The sequence below is a fragment of the Gopherus flavomarginatus genome, chromosome 10, assembly GCF_025201925.1.
Source record: "Gopherus flavomarginatus isolate rGopFla2 chromosome 10, rGopFla2.mat.asm, whole genome shotgun sequence".
Classification (NCBI taxonomy): domain Eukaryota; kingdom Metazoa; phylum Chordata; order Testudines; family Testudinidae; genus Gopherus; species Gopherus flavomarginatus.
In genome coordinates, this window is record NC_066626.1 from 20,255,880 (window position 1) to 20,280,616 (window position 24,737).

At 41.0% G+C, this 24,737-nt stretch overlaps 1 protein-coding gene across 4 annotated transcripts in view; it reads right to left on the reverse strand.

Annotated features, from left to right (window-relative positions):
* PARD3B (par-3 family cell polarity regulator beta) overlaps positions 1-24,737 on the reverse strand; it is a 683,847-nt gene that overhangs the window by 246,517 nt on the left and 412,593 nt on the right. For 2 of the 4 annotated variants that reach the window (XM_050969567.1, XM_050969565.1), the window contains one exon: positions 16,893-16,937. The exons of 1 other annotated variant lie outside the window; for it this stretch is intronic. In XM_050969567.1, the coding sequence (XP_050825524.1) occupies positions 16,893-16,937 (45 nt within the window). Of the gene's footprint in view, positions 1-3,406; positions 3,470-16,892; positions 16,938-24,737 lie in introns of all 4 variants that reach the window. One more of the 4 variants, XM_050969568.1, reaches the window with a different exon arrangement.

The window sequence follows — 24,737 nt, forward strand, 5'->3', positions numbered from 1 at the left end:
CACAAAGTATCTCCCTCATATTCTCTGTCAAGTTTTCAAACCTAAAGTAACACACTTTATGCCTTTAATATGAATAAGAACACACGAGATCATCCACAGGAAGTCAATACAGTATTAACAGTCTCAACGAGAATTCTGTGCAAGCATCAGACCATAGTCAATAATCCCTGGTCCCAGCTGATGACCCCTTGGGGCTGTGGGCAGCCTATACAGGAGCACCATTGAAGTAGCATCAGGGAGTTGACTAGTACTAGAATGGCTACAGGATAAATTCAAGGCAAAGGTGGCTTAAAGCTGCCTTTTCACCCCTTATCCTCAGACGTGGGTTACATTTAGACCCAACCAAAGAATCTGGCTCCAATGATCTATTTTACAATTATGCATGTATTACCATATGATGTTTTTATCTGTATATATATAGACATATGCACACATACTCACTGCAACAGGGCACTGGCCCTGTTACATCTCAATACACCTTTTACAGCTTTTAAAACTGAGAGTTGTCATTGCAGGTCACTTGCTAGTAAGGTGCCCTACAGGAAGGCTTCCTGCTCTGAGGCAGAAGAGCAGGTGGGGGGATATCCGGTCAGGGAAAGAAGAGAGAGAGAGGTTGATTCCATATCTGTAAGGCAAAGGGCATAAAAAGGAGATGCTTGCAGGGAGCGGGGGCTGGCTATTGGGAAGGACTGGGAAGCCCTGGAGATGTGAGCAAAGGCAAGACTCTGCAGGGCTGTGAGGCTGCTTTGAGGTGCACGGGTTTGTTCTGAACCTTTTGTTAATAATGAAAAACCCTAAAAAGAGAATTGGAGCCGTGCCTTCAGAGTGTGATTTCACCTGCCCTGGCTGGTGTTTTCTAACTTGTTTCAAGCCCATTTCTTGGTCTCTAACAGAATCAAACATCATCAAAACAATCTACAACTTGCTTTCTCCTTAACGGCTTATTGCATGCTGTGACGAAGTGGGACTGTTCTTAATGTTTCCTCTGAATACTGTGTGGGTACCTCAGTTTCCCCTATGCGTTTCCTAAGTCTCTAGGGGGTGAGATTGTTGCAGAGCAAAGGGCAAGTGTGCATAAATGGCCGGCACTCTGTCTCCTGGCAACTAATGGCCAGGGCCCTTCCCCCTAGGCAAGGGGATAGCCAAAGGTGTTGGAGAACAAAGAGGTCAGGTGACCTCCTGGCCTGGGAAAGAGGAAAAGGCCAGAAAGGAGGGGCTGGAGAGTTTCAGGCTTGGGCTGGCTGGGGCATCGTAGAGAACCCCGAGGTTGAGGGGTAAGTTCCCTACTACCCTGAAGAACCTGACTAAAGGGGTCCTGTTTATGCCTACAAGCTCTGGTGTGGACTGTGTTCCTGTCATCTAATAAACCTTCTGTTCTATTGCCTGGCAGAGAGTCACGGTGAATTGCAGGAAGCCGGGGGTGCAGGGCTTTGTCTCCCCCCAAACTCCGTGACACATGCACACACAGACTGTTCACTATTACAGTGAAACCAGAATTGATTATTAACTGCAGTAGCTGCCATTGGCTCATCTTCAATTCTGCTGGTTAACTAACAACTGAACTGCTAGCGATAACTAAATTTAAGGGATTACTGCTTAATCCGGTCAGTGCCACCCATCATAATTAACAGTAAAGATCAAACAAATGCAACGCAGAAACAGGAATAAAAATAAGACTGACTGTCCTAAGCATGCTGTCTATGTACAGTAAAAAGTATTTTAGCACCTTTTGGAAGCAATTTGTATGAAAAGTGCTAGGTATTATTATTATTATTGCACGAACTGCTAAAAACGATTGATGTTGTTCCATGAGCAACTACACAATTCTTTCTTCAAAGTTTTTTTCCTCTGCATAATATTACTGTGCACAGTTTTTACTATGCAAAGATGTATATTAATAGTGCTGGCAACCTATTTCTTATAATAAAACCTTATTTAAAAATGTTATGAAAAGTAAATACTACATAAGACAATGTTTGAGAAATGAGCTGGAGTTGGAATATCAATTACCTGCTGCTACCCTTAAAAACCTACATCTTAGCAAAGAAAGATGAGAGGATTTAAATGATGATAATAAAAAATTCTCAACTCTGCTGAGGATTATAGATCCCCCTTCCCCCACAGACCCAAACCCAAAAAGTAGAGCAAGATGCACATGGTAAGCAGTGGAGTTAGAGCAGAAAAAACCCAGGTAAATCTATGAGTTATTTCATTTTGTATTTTCCAGTGAGTCACCAATAACCTATTCCTGCTTCCCTCCAAGTTTGTTGCATAGCTAGAAAAAGCAGGCATACAGTTGTTCACTAATCCTCCTTCACTGCCTCATCTGCTGAATTGTAAGTTAGAGGGGCAGATGCATCATCTGGGAAGTTTTCCAAATTCATCAACTCCTTGGCACCAGTGATTTCAGTGTGCCCATTGCCAGCACTGGCTGTTATGCCCATAAAAACCTAACTCCTGGAGGGAAAGAATTAAGAAATGAGGCACTCAAAAGTGGCTGCAGGTTTCTTCAGTCACAATGAACAACTAAAAGAACCATAGTAACTGCTAATGCTTTTCAGTTCCTAATACACTCAAGGGTTTTCCCAAACATCTGCAGACTGTTGTCATGAACAGGGCTTGAGAAATGTACACACTAGCCGGGGAACTAAACATAGCAGTGAGAGGCAGATAAGAAAGACTTGTGATAAGGGCACACAGCCAGATCTGAACTTGTACATGTGTAAATATGTAGCCCAATGGTTTTAGAATCACATGAGCAGTTTCTTCTCACTAATGGGTGACACAGGCTCTCAAGCCACTCCTAGTGCTTTCTGCAATGGACTCAGTCTGTCGGCTGTAATCAGTCACCACATCGGATCAACGTTACTTTTTGAAGAGTCCTTTGCTTAGAAGGCCCTATATGCATGGAAACTGCCTGACCCATTTGCAGGATTCAACAGTTTTCTTTAGATCAGAGAATTTCCATAGCAGAAACTGAAGTTTTATCAGCCAAATACAGGTCCTTTGAGCATTTTGCTTTACGCTCAGAAGTAACGAGCAGGCAAGCAATTCTTGTTTTCGAGATTAATAATGTCAAAATTCCCAAGATTCTAAATGTTAAATTCACCTGACTGACTGCTCCCAAGGTGACGCTTAACGTGAAAGAGTCCCGAGCATCCACAGTTCCAACAGAAGTGAATGGGAGCTGGAAGACCTCAGGACTTCTAAATATCAGGCCTTTTCTTCTGGCTACATCTATTGCAGACTCAGTTATATCTAAGATTTTACCATCACTGCTCATTTAGAAAAACTTGAGGTACTATTCCTCAATCTTATTGTAACAGGCTGCCCCCCTAGGATGCCACCCGACGTGCAAAGATACCGCTGAGCCCACCTGTTATGCCAGTTTGGGCCCCCTTTTTACCTGTCTTGTCGAGCCAGGCTATTAAGCCTCTTCCAACACACACACAGGCAGGACCACACCCAACTGCAGAACGAAACAGACACTGAGATCAGTTCTGGGAAAGCTCAGCTTAGGGGACTTGCCCCAGCACACAAGTGTCCACTTCCTTGGAGTGCAGACCCACAGATATATTATGAAATCCCCCTCCTTCCTCAATGTGGAGGAAGGTATGTGCAACCTCTCCTCCCCCCCGGCAATTAGAAATTACAGAAACTGGGTTTACTAATAAACAGAACAAATTTAATGAACTATAAAAGGCAGATTTTAAGTGGTAAAAGGGCTAGCAAACAGAACAAAGAAGATTACTAAGCAAATGAAACCAAACATGCAAACTAAGCTAGTTTCACTAAAGAAATTGGTTACAAATAGTATTTCTCACCCTAGATATTGTTGCAGGCAGATTACAGAAAGTCTTGAGAGGCAGCTACACTGGTCTCCCTCTTGAGACCTCAGGCATTATTATTCACAAGCTAGACACCCTTCCAGCTTGAGCTCAACCCTTCTTCCCCCAGTTTTTTACTTCCAGGTGTTTTTTCGGTGTCTTTTTGGGTGGGGAGACAGAGGAGAACCATGTCACTTCCCTGCCTTATATAGCTCTTGTGTAAGGTGGGAACACTTTGTCTTCTAGTGGAAAACCACAGGTATTCCAAAAGAGGAGGAGGGGTATCCAGTAGCAGGTGACTCGGACTCATATCTCTGCAAGGCTGTGGCAGCCATTGCTCATAGGCTGTCTCCAGTGTCCACATGAAGACTAAGTCCTTTCAGAGTCCATTGTCTCTGCTAATGGCCCATTAGCCTTGTCTGGCTTTTTCATTGTTGTACCTCAAGGGCTGGTTGCGGGTGACACCCGAAGTAACACATTTGAAATACAGATACGTAGTTAATATTCCTAACTTCAGATACAGAAATGTTACAGGCAGACACACGGGATAATCACATTCAGTAAATCACAACCTTCCCAATGATATCTCACATGAACCATCTTGCATAAAGTGTATCTCAGTTATGTCATTCATATCATAAACATCTTTTCATAAAGAATATGGAGTGAAATGTCACACATTCACTCACAGCATCGCTGCTACGAGCAGAGATTGAGTGGTTTAGAGTATCAAAAAGAGCTGTTTTAAGTACTTACGTACTCTATGCTGACTTACATCCCCTTTCCAGTGTGATTACACCGGGCATAAATCATTTTAGAATTTGGTTGTATGTGTGTGTATACATATATTCCTATAAATGTGCGTGCAATGTCAGCAATCTAATCTATAGTTATTTTGATTTGATGTAGTTCCATCCAATGCCTTAGCTGCACATACTATGCACGGAGTCAAGTATCAGAGGGGTAGCCGTGTTAGTCTGGATCTGTAAAAGCAGCAAAGAATCCTGTGGCATCTTATAGACTAACAAACGTTTCGGAGCATGAGCTTTCGTGGGTGAATACCCACTTCGTCAGAAGCATGTCAACTATGCACATGAAAACATACCAGTTTATGACCTATATATACAAACTGAGCACAAACCTAATTCACAGCAGGTGGGACACTTTCTCTGGCAGGCTACAGGGGCCATAAACTATTAATTTATGCAGAAGTTAAAAGTTTCATTTAAAAATAATTGTTTCTAGTCAGAACCTGGTGGGCAGAGGTAAAACTGACAAGAATTAAGCAGCTGCTTGATAAAGCTAGGGGTAGCAGCAAGTGGTGGGCCTGGAGATATTCATGGGCAAGGAAGTTCCCAAAACTGAGGTGTTCTCTCCCTTCCCCCACCCCCCCCACATCAGCCAGTAGGCTCTAGTGGGGTGTGTATGTATGTGGCACAGTAGTGCAGACCTCTCCACAGCCTTCATAGCATGCAGGAAGCTTTGAAGGTAGATCAGACAGCTCCCTGTCCCTTTGACTTCACAGAGGGAGGTGGAATATTACACCCTCAAGACAGTTTCAATTAACAGCTCTCTTTGAGAAATGTCTGACCTCTTCACATCGCCAGCAGACTGGGTGGCAGGTTAGACTGAGTTCTCATTTACGTCAGTGCGAAGTGGGTATAAATGCTACCAAATCTGAAAGGCAGCATTTTGCATCCACACAGCAAAAGTATAAATTGCAACAACAAGGTGCAAGCCAAATAAGGGAGAATCAGAGACACGGTGTTTAACAGTTTTCCTGCTCTCAAGCCTGAAAATGATAGAAGAGGACCTGCAGCAGAAAGCTCTGACTCAAAGCAGAACTCTGTAGTGGGGACATGAAACATGGCAGGTTAGGAACAAGTGCAGACAGGCATAAGAAAAAGGGCTGTGATTTTCAGCTGGAACATGCAAGTGGTGAACACCCTCCAATCACTCATGCTGACATTGCACCATTCCCAGGATGAGTATTTCAGTCTGCAACAGATTGAGACCTCTGCGTGTGTGCCTCCTTTTAGTCCACTGTAATCTGACAGCCAACACATTCAGTCTCAAAAGAGGGGGATGGGAGTGTTCATTTTAGACATTAAAAGACCATATGCAAAACAGAAATATTAATTACAGCTCTTAAAAATCTGAATGGTTTTATTGAATGTTACACTAATAAAACATTTTCCTGTTTTTAATACGCTTGTGGTATTTTGCCACACCCCAATGGGATTGGCTTCATTGAATTAAGTACAGAACAACATCCAGTAATCCCTAGCAACAGGAAGAAATTCCAGCAATATAAAACTCTGGTTAGCAAAGTTTATGTAATGGGAAGATAAAAGAAAAACCCTGTGATGAACTGGGGCTATGTCTGTACAATTTATGAATTGTGATTGATATTGTGAAATTGTATTATGAAACACAGATGTATTATGAGTGCCTAGACATGCGTGGATCCACCATTGCTGACAAGCCCTGTAGAAAGTACACATCAGACAGATACAATAGAAGGTGCTTAGGGCGTAAAGACCCTATTCAGGTACAAACATCTGGAAAAGTGGGTGAGCTGTTTCCTTAGAAAACCATTTTAGCTGATTCTTCGAACAGGGAATATAGGAGCAGTGGAAACTTATCAGGAGTGGAACAAGAGAGACCAGGTGAGCAGAAGGGGTTTAAATAAAGAAAAACACGGGAATAGAGGGGCCAAACAGGAAGAGGAAGCATGAGGCAGGAGACAGAAAGGTCTACAGCTGCTTTTTCTGCTCCAGGAACACATGGAAGCTATAAAGTTGGATTAACAGGCTGGTGGAGGATTCCCTGAGTAATGTAACACTGCTGTAGTGGCTCCAACGCCTCTTACCAGCCTCCTGAACAGGGATGTATATGGAGAAGGGGGACATTGCCCCAGTATCTCTGGATGACAGAACAACCCCTTTGCAGATTTATGTGAATTGGAGCAGATCTGAAGCTTCTCTAATCTACATCTGAGACTCATCTGTAGAGGAAAGAAAGGTAAATAAAAGCAGCGAAGAGTCCTGTGGCACCTTATAGACTAACAGATGTATTGGAGATGTATTGGAGCATGAGCTTTCGTGGGTGAATACGTGCATGCATCCGACAAAGTGGGTATTCACCCACGAAAGCTCATGCTCCAATACGTCTGTTAGTCTATAAGGTGCCACAGGACTCTGCTGCTTTTACAGATCCAGACAAACACGGCTCCCCTCTGAAGGTAAATAAAGGTATTGTAAAGCTCCCTTTGCCTCCATTCTCTAGTTATGCTGAGCACAGTTCAGACACAGCCCAAAATCATGGCTTATTCTGCTGAGGTTGGACTATCCTTATTGTCCTGCAGTGTTCCCTATACCAGCAGATTCATAGGGTCAGGAGAAGACGACTCTTAGGGGGACTCTTGACACGTAAAAACCTCCTCAGGAACCTTGCTCTAGCAAACCAGACAATGAGGAAACATTTCTCTCTTGCCGAGGCTTGTCCATCATTATGTCACCCTCCTTCCCTGCCACTGGGGAGATTGCTTACAGAGGGTGAAATACTGGCGCATTTTAAATCAGTGGAAGTTGTGCTATTGACTCAATGGGCCAGCATTTCGTTTTTTCTCCATCTCAATGCCAAAACGTAAAAGGGGCCAAACTGATTGCTGTCTGGCACTGTTGGCAAGAAAAGTTATAGGTGGGAAGGTGTTTTTAGGTGAAAAAAAATGTCCTTCTCAGGGCTGAAGTGACTGCCTGTTCTCTTCCATGGTGGAAGATAACCCAGCCAAGCAACCCAGGAAAGCTGTGAAGAGGGCAGGTCAATAGATCTCCTGGTAGCCTGTCTCTAGTCTCTGGCAGTGAGGATTATCGGTGAGGCCCCCCAGCCATGCATTCAGAAAATATTCTAAAGAAGTTGTTGCTATTTATTCAAATTAAATGATACAGCAGATTTTCTTAACTCAAAGTTCTTGTCTAACAACCGTTAGAGCAGGGGTAGGCAACCTATGGCATGTGTGCCGAAGGCGGCACACAAGCTGATTTTCAGTAGCACTCACACTGCCCAAGTCGTGCCCACCGGTCTGGGGGCTCTGCATTTTAATTTAATTTTAAATGAAGCTTCTTAAACATTTTGAAAACCTTATTTACTTTATATACAACAGTTTAGTTATATATTATAGACTTATAGAAAAAGACCTTCTAAAAACGTTAAAATGTATTCCTGGCACGCGACACCTTAAATCAGAGTGAATAAATGAAGAATCGGCACACCTCTTCTGAAAGGTTGCCGACCACTGCCTTAGAAGCACAAGAACTAATAAGTGTCTAGCCTGTCACCTTCTGAGTCAGTGAAAAATTTAAGTCATCATGTAAAAGCACACACAATTCAGTAGGGGGAAAAGATTGCTGTATCAGTCCCAATTTTTGTACAGCATTATAATAATCAACATCTGGAATACCCAGTCTGAGTTCCCCTTGCTAAATCAAGAAACATTAGAACTTGATAAGTTCACTCATTTTGTTTCCTAGCTTCCCTGCTTACTCATTAACAACTTATTGCGTCAGAAAAGTTTGAGTAGGAAGACATGTTTTTCTATAAGAAAAGTTTCAAAATTCATAGTCAGTACCTTTAGTACTAGGGCAAGTAAAGGATCATCTCATTCATATCCTTCCTTAAGACCTAGTGAAAGTTAGAGGCCTAGGATTTATTCTCTCGAGCCTCCAATCTATGATTAAATGTAACATTATCCTGTATTAAGATACCATAAAGATTCTTACAGTTCAGTATTGTTCTGTTCCTGTCCCTTAGGCATGGTGTACGCACAGCTTTTGTACTAGTATAACTAGGTGGGTTAGGGGTGTGATTTTTTTTGGTAACAGTGTAGTTATACTGTGATGCAGGTAGAACAAGTCCCAGCTCGTGCCAAGGCCCGTAGGCCTCACTGAACACTGACAAATGCAGAGCTGGAAACCAGTCCGGCTCACCTATGTGTTCGCATTGTTAACACAGGTATTAGATTTATAAAAATGAGTTGAGTGTTTAGATTTTATGAAAAATGCTTGTGAGTTGCTTCATGCATTAATCTCACTTATAATATCTGTGTGCCATGCTACAGGGTACCAGATATCAGAGGGGTAGCCCTGTTAGTCTGTATCCACAAAAACAACAAGGAGCCCAGTGGCACCTTAAAGACTAGCAAATTTATTTGGGCATAAGATTTCGTGGGTAAAAAGCTCACTTCTTCAGATTCCTGGAGTGAAAATTACAGATACAGGCATAAATATATATTGGCACATGAAGAAAAGGGAGTTACCTCCTAGCAGTCTTTGAGACAGCACTGACTTCCTGAGGAAACTACAATGCATTGGTGATCTTCCTGAAAACACCATCCTGACCACCATGGATGTAGAAGCTCTTTATACCAATATTCCACACGAGGATGGACTACAAGCTGTCAGGAACAGTATTCCTGATGTAGCCATGGCACATCTGATGGCTGAGCTTTGTGACTTTGTCCTCACCCACAACCATTTCAGATTTGGGGACAACCTATACCTTCAAGTCAGCGGCACTCCTGGGGTACCCACATGGCCCCACAGTATGCCAACATTTTTATGGCTGACTTAGAACAATGTTTCCTCAGCTCTCATCCCCTAGTGCCCCTCCTCTACTTACGCTACATTGATGACATCTTCATCATATGGACCCTATGGGAAGGAGGCCATTGAAGAATTTCACCTGGATTTCATCAGTTTCCATCCTACCATCAACCTCAGCCTGGACCAGTCCACACAAGAGATCCACTTCCTGGGCACTACAGTGCACATAAGTGATGGTCACATAAACATGACCCTATACTGGAAACCTACTGACCACTATACTTACCTATATGCCTTCAGCTTCCATCCAGGAGACATCACATGATCCACTGTCTATAGCCAAGCCTTAAGATACAACCGCATTTGCTCCAATCCCTCAGACAGAGACAAACACCTACAAGATCTCTATCAAGCATTCTTAAAACTCTAATACCCACCTGGAGAAGTGAGGAAACAGATTGACAGAGTGACATGGCACCCAGAAATCACCTACGACAGGACAGGGCCCACAAGGAAAACAACAGAACACCACTGGCTATCACATACAGTCCCCATCTAAAACCTACCTCTCCAGCACATCATCAAGAATCTACAACCTATCCTGGAACACGATTCCCCACTCTCACAAGCCTTGGGTGGCAGGCCAGTCTTTGCTTACAGACAGCCCCCCAACCTGAAGCAAATACTCACCAGCAACTACACACCACAGAAACACTAACTTAGGAACCAATCCCTGTAACAAACCCTGTTGCCTTCTCTGTCCCCATATCTACTCTAGTGACACCATCATAGGACCCAATCACACCAGCCACACCATCACAGACTCATTCACTTAAACATCTACTAATGTGATATATGCCATCATGTGCCAGCAATGCCCTCTGCCATGTACATTGGCCAAATCGGACAGTTTCTACGTAAACAGATAAATGGACACAAATCAGACATCAGGAATCGTAACATACAAAAAGCCAGTAGGAGAACACTTCAGTCTCCCCGGACATTCAATAACAGATTTAAAAGTAGCCATTCTTCAACAAAAAAAACTTCAAAAACAGACTTCGAAGAGAAACTGCTGAGCTACAATTCATTTCCAAACTTAACACCATCAGTTTGGGCTTGAATAGGTACCGGGAGTGGCTGGCTCACTACAAAAGCAATTTTCACTCTCTTGGTATTGACACCTCCTCATCGATTATTGTGAGTGGACTACATCCACTCTGACTAAAGTGGCCTTCAACATTGGTTCTCCACTTTGTAATGTAACTCCCTTCTCTTCATGTGCCAATATGTATTTATACTTCTTTTCTGTAATTTTCACTCCATGCATCTGAAGTGAGTTTTTTACCCATGAAAGCATATGCCCAAATAAATCTGTTAGTCTTTAAGGTGCCGCTGGACTCCTCATTGTTTTTATGCTACAGGGTAGTATTTAAGTGTTTGCTTTGTGGCTATAAAAGTGTTTGCTCTACTACTGTAAACCCTCACAGTCAGGAGAGAAGCATTACCAAGTGTCATCTCCTGACCCACAAAACAAGGCCCATAGACATCAGATAAGTCAATATGGAACATCAGTGAACAAAAGACTTTGTTGATTGCTTCCCCCACACCCACGAAGAGGAGACTTGCACAAAGATTCATCCCAGCACAGCTTGAGCTCTGGGGGAAAGGAATCACAATCCCTGTCAAGAAGAAATTATTTCTGTCCTCCAGATGTTAACTATCCTTCTAGTTAGAAAGTTTTCCTAATATCTAAACTAAATCGCCCTTGCTGCAGATTGAGCAGATTATTTCTCAGCCTACCTATTGATTCTAATCCCACAGGAGACACAATCTACATAACTGGGAGGTAGAAAACCATAAAGCAAACTTCTGAAAGAGAGGCCTCCTCAAGCCCTGCTACCATTATTTCAGGTTTCCCAGTTGCATGTGATGGTGTGAATTTTCAGGTGACAACTTCTTCTTTGTGCCAATATACCTAGAGAAGCCAAACTAAGGTTTAACAGAACTTAAAAAATGGATCAAAGAGGCAAATCCATCATGAATAAAGAAAAAAAAGACATCAAGATTATCTGCCAAAATGTGCACAATAATCCAACATCACCCCACAGTCTAAAGATTCAAACCACAAGAGAGCCAATCACACTAACAAGAATCAGAGTCCATCTGGGAACATTATCCAAAATGACCAAACAAATAAATAAAGCAAGCCCCCACAATTCAAAGGAAACGGCAGGACTTTATATAGTCAGATGGCGGGGAGGTCCTTTTTAGAGCAGGGCTTCCAACTGCAAGTGTCAAGTAGGTCAGCAGTGATTCAAACTATTAAACTATTTTCTTTGGCTGGCATTTTGGTATCTATCTCCCATTGAAATTTCCTGGGTGCTGAGTGCCCAGTGCCTTTAGACCCCTTTGAAATTTCCAGCCACATTGATATCTGTGTCACAGAGAGCACTTGCTTTGTAAAACAGTGAGACCCTTTATGAGAAGGGGACACTGCAGCTTCCCCATTCACCTGATCTTGTGATCTGGACTATCAAAAGTAAACCACAGATCATAAACTTGCTAACAAGTAGCTTTACCTTTTCACTCACTGGTGCTTTTATGGTGCCTTTCTGTTTTACATCTCTACAGAAGGGTGTTTTGGAAAATGAGACATTAAAACAGAAATAGGAAAGCTTTTTTAGCCCATTTTACTAATTAATATGTCAAAGCTCATAAAGAAGAACTCGTCAGCTTTTCTCCAGTACTGCATCATCTTAAAGAGCTGTGTCAGCATGGACCTCAGCAGACAGACAATACATATTAAAAGAATTTCAAGCAGTAAATCAAAATACAAAAAGGAAAGTGAGGGAAAAAAGGAAAATAAAACACGAATAGCTATAAGCTTCCAGTACATGATTTGGGTCTTTTTATAAAACGAAGAAACGTCAGTATTTTTTCTACATCACAGGATCTTGTAAATAATATCTTCCTCCTCCTCCTATTATTGTTCTTCTAGTGAAGGAAAATGAAAGACAAGTTTAAGGAAGAGCTCATACAAAACTGAACTAATATTCTCTGGATTTTGACCTCTTGGATATTTGTGGGTCATTTCACATTTTTAAAGTTTACTATGTTAAATGCAAGGGGAAGTGGAGATAAGAAAACACTCCTGCCTTCCTTAAGGAATTTTGAGGTTCCAGGTTCTTTCCAGGGCAGACTAAATAGGACATGTCAACACACTAATTCAGGGATTCAACTCTTTCCACTGCAATGAGCAGAATTTTCTGCAGAAAACATCTGCAGTTCTAAGAACTTAAATAGGTTTTGCAGTAGCCTCATTCTCAGACAGGCTACACGCACAATGAAGGTGCATAATGCCTCAATAACCAGAACATATAGTCACACTCTTGTTGTTTGTGGCGCATGCAAGTGAAATAGAGGCACCTGCAGGGACACATCTTCCAATAGGAATGCTTCAGTCCTGGGGAAATCCAGGGATGTTTCTAAAATCACATATTTTCATTAGAAAGTTAAAAAAGACTATTATATACCAGGAAACAGAAATAGGAGGCTATAGCTACACATGCTTCTAAAGCCTTGCCTTGGGGCACAGCTCTGAAAAAACATTTGCTTAGGCAGAGGTAGACCTAAGAGACCAAAATGTGCTATCGCTTCTGCCCAGTAAGTAGTAAATACCCTCCACACTGTAACTAGACTAAAGGATGGAAGCGTTTTCCATCCACTACATACTAGAAGGATTTTTCCTTCGAGGGTTATTGAACCACACATCTCATAGAACTAGTCATGCTGAAGGAGAGAAGGGATAATTGCATTGATTGTCAGTATGTGATAATTAATTCACTAGAGAAATATGTTTAATTTCCTGAAGTCTAGGATGAGGTGGAATCTCTCCTTTTTGCAATGAGAAAAATAATAGGCTGTTTTGCTCCCTGCAGCAGAAATGGGAAACCTAGGAAGGGTATGTGATGGAAGATGAAACAGGAAAGGATAGCCCTGGTCTTTCAACCTTTAAAATCCAATAGTCTAAAGTGACAGAATATGTCAGGCAAACAGGAACAGTAGGAGAATAACTCCATGCTCTTGAGCAAATTTTAAATATGACTATTTGCAGGGGCCAATGCAGGAAGGTGCTTAAGAAGCTGAAAGGAGGAGTCTGTTGCTTTTTGTTTGGTTGGTTTAGGCAATCCTAGATGCTGGTATCCACAGGAAAAAGTGCTTTTCAATCCTCTGCTGACAGAGTTGCTTTCCATGTTGAGGTCAGACAAATCCAAAGGATAGCAGTTGCTCTTGTCTCCCTAAAATTGGCCAAAATGTCTAAAAATACCCCCAAACAATAGAAGACTTGGGACCGCTGCATCTTTCATTAGGTCATCTATAGAGAATCTGGAGAAAGGTGTGTAAAGAAAATTGGAAGTGCTGCTTAGGAATCTGATATTCTAGGTTTCAGTCCCTTTTAGCAACTGACTGCCAACAATTTATGATCTCAACAGGTTCTTTTCCAGTGTTCGTTGATAGGAAAACCCTCTGTTTATCCTTGGCAAATTGAATGATGTTGCAATATCTGTGAACCTTCTCCTGACTGGAGAAAAGGGACACACCCAAAGACCTTTCTATCTGATGAGTATGAAGCTTTTTCATACCCAAAGGAGAAGCAGATGAAACAAAAAGTTCTTCCTCCTCAGCTGTAGGAACAGGACATATGAGCTGATCCTCCAGTTTCAGAAAGAATATTTGAGGTACACAGATGAGAGGAGGAAGCCAGAGGAAGAATTTAAAGGGCACTTACCCTAAGTTAAGGAAATGGTCTTCAAGTATGGAATGCCTAAATCAGACAGCTGTATAATAAAAAGCTACAGCAGACGTAAGGCTGTATAGGCCAGGAACACCATAAATATGTAGAAATCTTGTTATTGACTGGTCTTTGAATCCAGGTTTTTGAAACAAAAGTGGTTGTAAGGAAATCTGCACAGTAACTCTTTGAGAACTGAGTCAGGAAATCAGTGGATGTTTCATGCAGAGAAAGGTGTGTCATGAGAAAAACAGTTGTTTTCTTAGTTTAGTTCTTCTATCAGAAAGCAAAGCTGGAGCTGTCCACACATGAGAGAAGATATGGAACACAGGCACAGGCATTTCTTGTGCCAGATCAGAGAGAGACAGTAAGTGACAAACGAGGCTCATGACTGTTACTGTACCTAATAAGTAGAGCAAATGTTGATCTGTGATAGACATGTCATAAAAACATTTCTCCCTAGAGCCTTGAATTTTCATTTGCTACTTTTTTCAGGGTTAGACATTGAAAGAATTTTATTGACACTAAAGAAATTCTGTTTTTTTTTTTTTAAATACAAGAACCACTGCTCTAATGGTCAAAAATGATTAGATATATACTTGAACTAGGAAAACAACAGATTTATGAAAAATTAAACTTTGTCGAATTATATAGAAAGGTGAACTTGTTTCAGATCTTACAAACTGATGTAAAAATACAGCATCAAAACATGTAGTAAGGAACAGCACTGAATTTCGTGGTTATCTATTATAGGTAAAAGTTCATCAGTGGATAACCTGAAATTTCTAGAAACCCTGTTTCCATGTCTCCGAAGTCACATGAGTTTTTGCATCATTGTTTAATGGCTATCCTAAAAATCACAATCCTTTGGGATGCATACTTGAAAATTAATCATAGAATCGTAGGACTGGAAGGAGAGGTCTTCTAGTCCAGTTTCCTGCACTCATGGAAGGACTAAGTATTATCTAGACTATCCCTGGCAGGTGTTTGTCTAACCTGCTCTTAAAAATCTCCAATGTTGGAGATTCCACAACTTCCACAGGCAATTTATTTCAGTGTTAATCACTCTGACAGTTAGGAAGTTTTTCCTAATGTCCAAACTCAACCACCCTTTGTACAATTTAAGCCCATTGCTTCTTGTCCTATCCTCAGAGGTTAAGGAGAACAATTTTTCCTTGTAACAGCATTTTATGTACTTGAAAACTGTTAAGTTCCCTCTCAGTCTTCTCCAGACTAAACAAACCCAATTTTTTCAACCTTTCCTCATAAGTCATGTTTTCTAGGCCTCTAATAATTTTTGTTGCTCATTTCTGGACTTTCTCCTATTTGTTCACATCTTTTCTGAATGTTGCACCCAGAACTGGACACAATACTCCAGTCAAGGCCTAATCAACGCGGAGTAGAGCAGAAGAATTACTTCTCGTGTCTTGCTTACAACGTTCCTGTTAATATATCCCAGAATGATGTTCGCTTTTTTTGCCACAGTGTTACACTGTTGACTCATATTTAGCTTGTGATTCACTATGACCCCTTTCCGCAGTGTTCCTTCCTAAGCAGTCATTTCCCATTTTGTGTGTGCAATTGACTGTTCCTTCTTAAGTAGAGTACACTGCATTTGTCCTTATTGAATTTCATCTATTTACTTCAGATCATTTCTCCAGTTTGTCCAGATCATTTAGAATTTTAATCCTATCCCCAAACCACTTTCAACCCTCCTAGTTTGGCATCATCCGCAAACTTTATAAGTGTACTCTCTATGCAATTATCTAACTCACTGATGAAGATACTGAAGAGAACTGGACCCAAAACTGATCCCTGCAGGGTCCTACTTGATATGCCCTTCCAGCTTGACTGTGAACCACTGATAACTACTCTGGGAATGATTTTCCAACCAGTTATGAACCCACCTTATAGTAGCTCCACCTACGTTGCATTTCCCTAGTTTGTTTATGAGAAGGTCATGAGTGACAATATCAAAAGCCTTACTAAAGTCAAGATACACCACATCTACCACTTCCCCCCATCCACAAAGCTTGTTAGTATAATAAAGCAACTGCATCTTGTACAGTACTGCAACTTGTTTCACAGAATTTTTAATACAAGACTTTATAGTAATACTGTTGGATAAAAACCTTCCTTGCTAACAAAGACAGATCTTAAGCAGTTTAAGAAAAAGTGGATCCTTTTGTTAGTATAGTCACACTGAAAGAACAACTTCTGCAGATGAATAAATGGGAATGAAAAAACAATAGTGAAAGCTTCGGTAGGACTGTCTTTCTTCAATATTTCAGATTGTGAGAGTGGAAAACTGAAATTCTTCCAGGAGGACAAAGAGAAAGACATTTATATTGTTCACAATTTACACTGTTTAAGTGCCTACATTGGCACATAAAACAGTTAAAGGTTTTGTCCTGTACAGTGTTCAATAGATATATTTTTAAAGAAACCATTATTGCTCTTCCTGCAAATGAGCCCAGCCTACGTATGGAACTACATACACTGCCAAGCAGTAAGCCAGCCTTAATTTATCACTGTGGAAGTGAAGTTATGCATTAATTTGCAAACCTTTCAGCCACCACAGTTGCTATAAGCGGGATCCAGCTGTTGCTCACAGACTGGTTCTTTTTTGAGGGAAGGGTAGGTGAAGTTAGGTAAAAAAGTTCTTACCTTGTTTCTGTCCAGCCAATGAACTAACCTGGCTTTCATCTGCCACTGGAGGAGACAGAGAGAGACAGAGATAAGAAATTCCTTTAAAACTAGTAGTCTTTGAAATAATGTCAAATCATTTCAGACACATGATATATTAATTTTTTAGTTTGTAATGATTTGCATAACAGCTTTTTTTCCCTCTCATCCAGCTGGGATACCTCAGAGATCTAGCACCTGATCCAAAGTGTGTTAAATTCAATGGAAGCATTTCTACATTTGAAATTCAGTTGTGGACAGGGCAACTGATTTTGTAAATATCATATTTTGCCCAAAAAATCATAGGACTTTGGAAAATTTTAACATTTTCAGGTCAGAGGCCACAATCCTGGAAAAGAATCCACAAGTGGGGACCCTCACATCTGCATGAAATCCCACTGAACTCAATGGATTCTGAGCAGGCATCAGTTCTCCTGGAAGTAGATCCCTTTGTAGGAACTGTGCTTTGTTATGTTATGAAAAAAATGGTTTATAACTCATACCTTTACAGTCTACATCATCTTGCAATGCATGGATCTAAATAGCCTTATCATCATCTAAATAGCCTTATCAGTCTGCACACAGAATAAACCATGGAGAACTATTTCTAAACTTAACAAAAACTGTAATTTTGCATACTAAGTATACTTCAGTTTATTATCATACATCTCATGAAACTAATTAAAACATTCCCCCAGAAGCTTGTGTGGAAAAACCAATCACCCTTTTTTAAAAAGAATTTTATGCAAAAGAACAAGTGCTAATGTAATGTTAAGGCTCATGAATCTAGCAGAGAAATGAGCATTAAGGCTGATAGCTTATCCTTAACTCTTCCTGCCTAGCCACCTCTTTGAACTTACGTCTGGTCTCCCTTTACAGCATAACAAATTGTCAAGCCATACAAAATATAATACAAACTGGAATTTATTATACAATCTTCCCTGTAGTGACCACCATTAAAAAGTCAATGTTTACCCACAGTTGCAGGAAAGACCACAGAAAGACTTGTAATAAAAGCGAAACTTCCTATTCTCGCTATGTGGAAAAGCTGTAGAATCTTAGATACCACTGTGTGCTAAATGTAGGTAAATGACAAAATTGAACAGCAACTACTGTACAATAATTTCCAGTATTGTATGTAGCCATCAGACCTGGCTTGATGTTTAAGTCTCAATGGAGATCTAAAACATAGGTAAATACCATCCCAGTTTTACAAATGGGAAACAAAGGAACAGACTGGTAAAGTGTCTTGCTCAAAGTCTGCCTCAAAGTCAACGTCTGATTCAGCATTAGAATCCAGGTTACCTGATGCACAGTCCCATGATGAAGTCACTAGACCACTATGTCCCCCACACTCTCAATACACACCGCCCACATTCCACAGCAATAAAACAAAACTTAATGTGGACTACTTTATGAGGGGAGACTTGTGAAAAATGACTGGGACTACGTTTCCACTAGAGAGCTTACAGCAGCACAGCTGTAAGATCGCTCATGATGTAATCCCTTTATGTGGATGGGGGAGAGCTCTCCCGTCGACATAATTTAACCGCCCCCAACAAACAGCAGTAGCCATGTCACTGGGAGAAGCTCTCCCACCGACAAAGTGCTGTACACACCATAGCTTTTGTTGGTGTAACTTAGGCTGCTCAGAGGTGTGTTTTTTCACATCCCTGAGTGAGCAACATACGTTTTGCTGAAATAAGTGGTAGGATAACCAGGCCCTAGTAATCTTTGTAAATTTCTGTATAATTGCAAAGTATTGTTGAGGTCAGGCCGAAGTGGGAAGGGAACACAAAAAGAGGTGTGGGCACTAGGGCCTATTATCATTCTTTAGGGCATATAGTCTCTGGAGGAGATGACAGACAGACATACATTTCACTACCCAGTCAAACAGCCCTCAGAACTGGAAATGAGTTTCCTGTGTGATATTTCAAACTGTGCCCCCAAAATATCTACCTTCAAGCTGAAAGTAAGCATGGAAAACTTCACTCTCAAAAGGTTAATGTTTTGACAAGTTATGATTGTGTGAAAACAAGGGATTATAATGGAAACTGATTTGCAACCTTAATTATAGCAGTCACTAATGGCAACCGCTATAATATATGGTAATTACCTGAAGCAGGTTGTATTACAGTACATGGCAACTATAAAAAAAACAAGATACCAAGATTCATAGATTTTTTTTAAAACTCTGATGATTGGATTTGCCTGAGAGAGGTTTATATTATTAAAAGGGATAAATCCATTTAACTCAAGCATGCCTTACATACTGGCTTCACATATAAAAATTAGATTTTAATACTGGAGAGAAAAGGGAAGAGTGAAATGATTATAAACTGAAAAATCTTACAAAAAATACGTCAGCTTGCCCTTTGTCTTTGAGAAACTGGTTTAAACATTCCCCAGACTTAACTGGGAAACACACTTCAGTTATGATTTCAGCTTATGTTCCTAACTTTACATATAATCTTATAAACAGGTACTTTACCATGATATTACTGATCAGCAAGTTATGACTTTCCGAATGATATCTCACAGGGCATATATTGTACAAAGGTTATTACAATAGTGTGCAGGGTGTGAATAAAGGGGTGTATTCCATCATAATGCCTCACATCTAAGTAAGATAAAAAAAATCAATAAGCTGAGTCCTGTACAATAATGACAACGTTCATTTTTCACTTGTGTTCTTTTTTCCTCAGCAAGACCTAGCCACACAAAGTTTTATTTTTAAATTTCAGCCATTGTTGGAGTATCTCTGCAGAAAGGCATCTTATTTTTTTTTTAGTTGGGGGAGGGAAAACCCTCTTTCCAAATCACTACTAATTCAATAATGGCTGGACTATTTTTGAAGAAACATTTAGAGAAGAAATTACCTCTGAAATCATAACAAAGGCTAACCATGGAAAGTTTCAGCCCAAGAGAAAAATGCCTGAGAATGTTCTGAGCATCTCAAGATAGCAGTGCATACAGAAAAACTTCGCAGTACAAAAATTCAACTATAACTTTCCCTAATGAGAATGTTATACATACATCTGTTTTTAATGTAAGAAAGTTAGATGTGATACACTACAAAAAAAATCTGTTTATTTCTGGGACCAGGAAGTAAGGAATGGGGAGCAAACAAACAAATGGAAATGAGCAGTATAAAGATGACTTACTTCTGGGGGAATTCTGCACTACTGCACAACACAGAATTTTGCAGAAATTAATATTGTGCATGCAGAACTTTCTTTCCCCCACAGAAATGGGCTGCAGTTTTCCTGGCAGCCACTAGGGGCCTCTGGACCCAGCAGAGCCCAGCTCGCAACTAGAAGACGCTGCCAGAGGAAGGGAGAAGGTACATGGCAGCTGCAGTTCCCAGCACGCCCTGAGGGAAAGAGACGGTGTTGCACTGCAAATTGCACACAAGCCCTGGACCCAGCATCCAGCTGTTTCTCCCTCTAGATCCCTGGGTTCTGGGTGGGGAAGGGGGGCAGGTGTCTGGGCTTGGGGGGGACCACAGCTGCGCTCTGGGGGACAAAGGGAGTGGGTGTCTGGGCTCTGGGAGGGAAGGGATGTGGGTATCTGGGCAAGGGAGGCCCTGTGTCTGGGCTCTGGGGTGGGGGAGGGAGGGTTGGGTGTATTGGCTGGGGTGAGAGGGAAGACCATGTCTGGGATCTTGGGAGGGAGGGATTGTGGGTGTCTACCCACCCCAACTGGGCTCTGGAGGGAGGGGAAGGGGACAGAGAAACAGGCACTGGGATGTCATAGGGGTTTCTTTAACTCTCTGCTCCTTGGGAAGTGTTTGTGTGTGTCTGTGTTGTTACAGACATACTTGCTGACAGGTATTTTGAAATAAATTACCAAAATAATTGAAACTAGTGTAATTATGTAGTGTTATTTTGACAATTAAAATTTGCAGAATTTTAAAATATGTGCAGAATTTTTATTTTTTAGGTGCAGAATTTTTATTTTTTTGGCACAAAGATGATACTTTCTGTTGCTGAATTAAAAAAATGAGACATACATTTGCATCATTGTAGGCTACATCTATATAATGTAATGATTATTTTCTTAATATGCATTATTCATTTGTCAGTTATCTGCACATCTCAACAAATACATTATAACCAAGGCTAAGATTTTGTCACGCATATTTTTAGTAAAAGTCACAGACAGATCACAGGCAATAAAGAAAAATTCAAGAAAGCCCGTGACCTATCTGCAATTTTCACTAAAAATATGCATGACAAACTGGAAGCTACGGGGTCCCCATACCACTCTAGGGGCCCCAGCTCAGAGCTGCAGGGTCTCCTCACCACCTGTGGCTCCAAGCTCTGGGGCACCCCGGCCGCCCGTGGTGGCTCTGAGCTTTGAGGCACTCCCGCCGCCTGTGGCGGCTGGGAGCTCCTGGGGGCCCTTCTGCCCTTGGGGGTGGAAGCTCCCGGGGAATGCCCACCGCCTGCAGCAGCTGGGAGCTGCGGGGCACCCCAGCTGCCTGCGGCGGCTCAGAGCTCCAGGGCACCCCTAACTCCTGCAGTGGCTGGGAGCCTGGGGCCCCCCCAGTTCCCAGCTACCACCTGCAGTGGGGGGACCCTGCAGCTCCCAGGCACCATGGGCTGAAGTCACAGAGGTCTCTGGAAGTCACAGATTCTGTGACCTCTGTGACAAAATCCTAGTCCTAATTATAACTGGTGAAACCAGCCACTTGTTTGCAACCAGCACCTGCAATGCTCATTGAAATGTAAGTGACTAGTAAGGACTACAACCACTTAATACAAACGTACAGATCTGGGGACTTTGCAAGACCCACAAGATCATCCTCTGCTGACAGAAGATGGCATATTGCTAATAAGCAGAAATCTTTCCAGTTAAACACTCACAGCTAGCATTACTCTTTTTACAATGACAACACTATGTCAAGAGGTGGAAAAACTAGATAACATGAATATGCAATGATGTTAAGATTTCCAATATTTCATGCTGAAATGCCTGAAATAAAGTAGCACTCTAGAACATGATGTAATGTTGAAGATCAGTAGAAGTAGCTATGATGGTAAAAATGCTTGTCTACTCCCTTCTACTCAGTCTTTGATTGGCCTCTCCATGCCACGCGCAAGACAACCAAGTTATGTGTTTTACATCAATGTTTTTCTTTTCAGTGGAGTAGCGTGCAGCGCATATTCTAAATAGAGTCATAAGAGTTTTGCTTCTCTGGATACAATAACACTTTCCTTAATGGTCAGTAAATTAATTTCAAACAGTTATTTAGAAAATCAAAATCAATGCATCTGCCAATAGTGATAATCAATGTTCCTCCTTTTTCGCAGATCAGTTTCAGCACCATAGCTTTCTTTTCTCAAGCTAATATAAAGCTGTTCTGTACAAAAAAAAATCAAGTTGTTCTTCTTTACCAAAAGCAGGGTATTACTATTTTAACTTACAGTGCCTCTTTAATTTACATCACGGTTTTTGCACACTGACTGATACCTATTTAAAAAAACCCTTTAAAAATGTGTGAAGGCTACAGTACCATACTTCTGGTGAACAAAATGACATGCTTCTGAAGAGCAGTTCTGCATTTCTGATTATAAAAATAAAAAAAGCAAACCTAAACCAATAAAACATCAAGGAATTTCCTGGAAAACTAATTCCTCAAACAACATTCTGTGTCTGAGAAAGCCTAACATAAAACTTTTTATAATAAGCCAATTCATTAGCAAGGACCTTACTCCCTAGCTACATACACAAACGCAGCTTACAAGTTTTTTAGAATCTAAATAAATTACTTTTTCTGATCTAAACATATTACAGTAATACAAGGCAACAAATCGGTGACTGGCTTTCCAGATGGATGTTATCCTTACACAGCCCTTTCAGCATAATAAAGACATAGCACTATCAATTAATTTTAGTCAATGATCGTGCCAATGACATGACTCTCTTGCAGCTTTTTTTTTTTGGCGCAGTGGCTCCCAATCTAGTCATGGGAGTAAATTACTCACAGGGATTGTGTCAAATTTTGGCTCTCAACTACACCTTTAAATGAAATAGCTAGCAAAACATTCATTTTCTGGAATCTCCCTATTACATTTTAGAAGTGCTGGGGACTTTTACCCCTTCTGTACTGGGGAGGATGGTTTACTGTTACACGATAGGATACAAGCTGAAAACTCAGATCAGTTCCCTAATCAGTCGTATTTCACACCTCTTTTCCTCAAGAATTTTCTGTTTCCAGTGATGCTCTAAAGCAGGCAAGGGCCATAGTACATTTTGAATTGTGATCATGGGCCAGGTCTACAAAGTGAGAGACATAAATTATCCGCAGTCCATAACCATTCTCCCCTACTGATAACAATGGGCCCGATCCTGAGAGATGCTGACTCACTGTAATGGGAGTTACAGACACTCAGCACCCCTTAGCATGAAGACTAATGGGACGTTTGCACAAAGATGGAGGATAAAGTATGGCTGTTATGTAGTAACAAAGGGCAACATTTTCCAAAGTGCCTTAATATTTGGGTGTCCAATGTGAGCTACTTAGAGCCTGAAGCATCAAGGCTCTGAAAGGCTTCTCAGATTCTTTTTCTCATCTTTACTACTTTGCTCTAAACTGTTCTTTCAAGAAAGATTGTAATTAACTTGACAACTTAATTCAGTTATGTTCCAAGAGCTTGCCTGACGTTGTAGATTCAATACATCCCACACTTTGGCACAAGCCTCTATTTGCACCAACCATTACGACTAAAGAACTGACTATATACACTCTTTGCCGTACAGTACACAGGGACCACATTTCTATTTTTAAATTAAAGCTTTTTATTTGGCAGCATACAGCATCATTGTACCATTACAGTCGCCAAATTCTTCTTTTTCTTTTAGTGGCACATCACCTTCATTCTTCAACTGAGACCATCCCCTTTATTTCACACCTTTGCTGTGTAGCTAAATACCTTATACAATCATTTAATTGTTTAATATTGTTGGGGTTAATTCATATGTAATCAATGTGTGAGGAATAGATTTATGCTATAGGTAGGTAATCGCGTAGGAACATGTAGGAAAATATTATAGGGGTATAAGATTGATATGCATATATTATTGGTAAGAGTGTGTTAGGTATACAAGTAAGGTAAGACTGTAAAGTGAGACCTGTCAAATTTCAGCTTAGCCACATCAGGCCTTCGCCTGAAAGAAGTTGACATGACTAGTGGACCCAAGGGGAACGTGGTACCAGTAGAATTGCAAGATTATCATGAAAGATGTGTTAATGGGTGATGTTCAGGAAAATATGCAACCCCAGGCCCGTTATTACTGGAAGTTGCCCGATGGTAACATCATGAGAAATTCTGCAATGACTGCAAGTTACCATGGGAACTTATTATGTAAATGTTAATGATGATATGGGGAACTCAAAATATAGGCAATGGAAAGTGGGGTGTAGAATTTATGAGGTGTGGAAGTCCTGATAAGGGAAAGGGTTGGAACTATCATGTATCTGCATAAGGATTACTGGTGTGAGTAACAGAATAAAAGGGTTCCTTCAGGATCAACAGGGAGGAAAAATCCATCAGGAGACCTTCCACAGATGACCACTCGATGAGAGATCCACCCATCTCAGTGGTACCATTGGGGATGCAAGTCTGAAAACATTGATGCTGGACATTTTATGGTAATCCTCTACCTTCATTTATGTATCTAAAACATTGATTATCGGTGTATTATGGTTTTTAATAAAGGGAAGATTGATAACTTGTGAATGTTATTGTGGTCACTGTTATTGCTCCCAGTGTGCTCCTACAGTCTCCAGACCTAATGATATTTCTTTTAGTGGTTGTCACC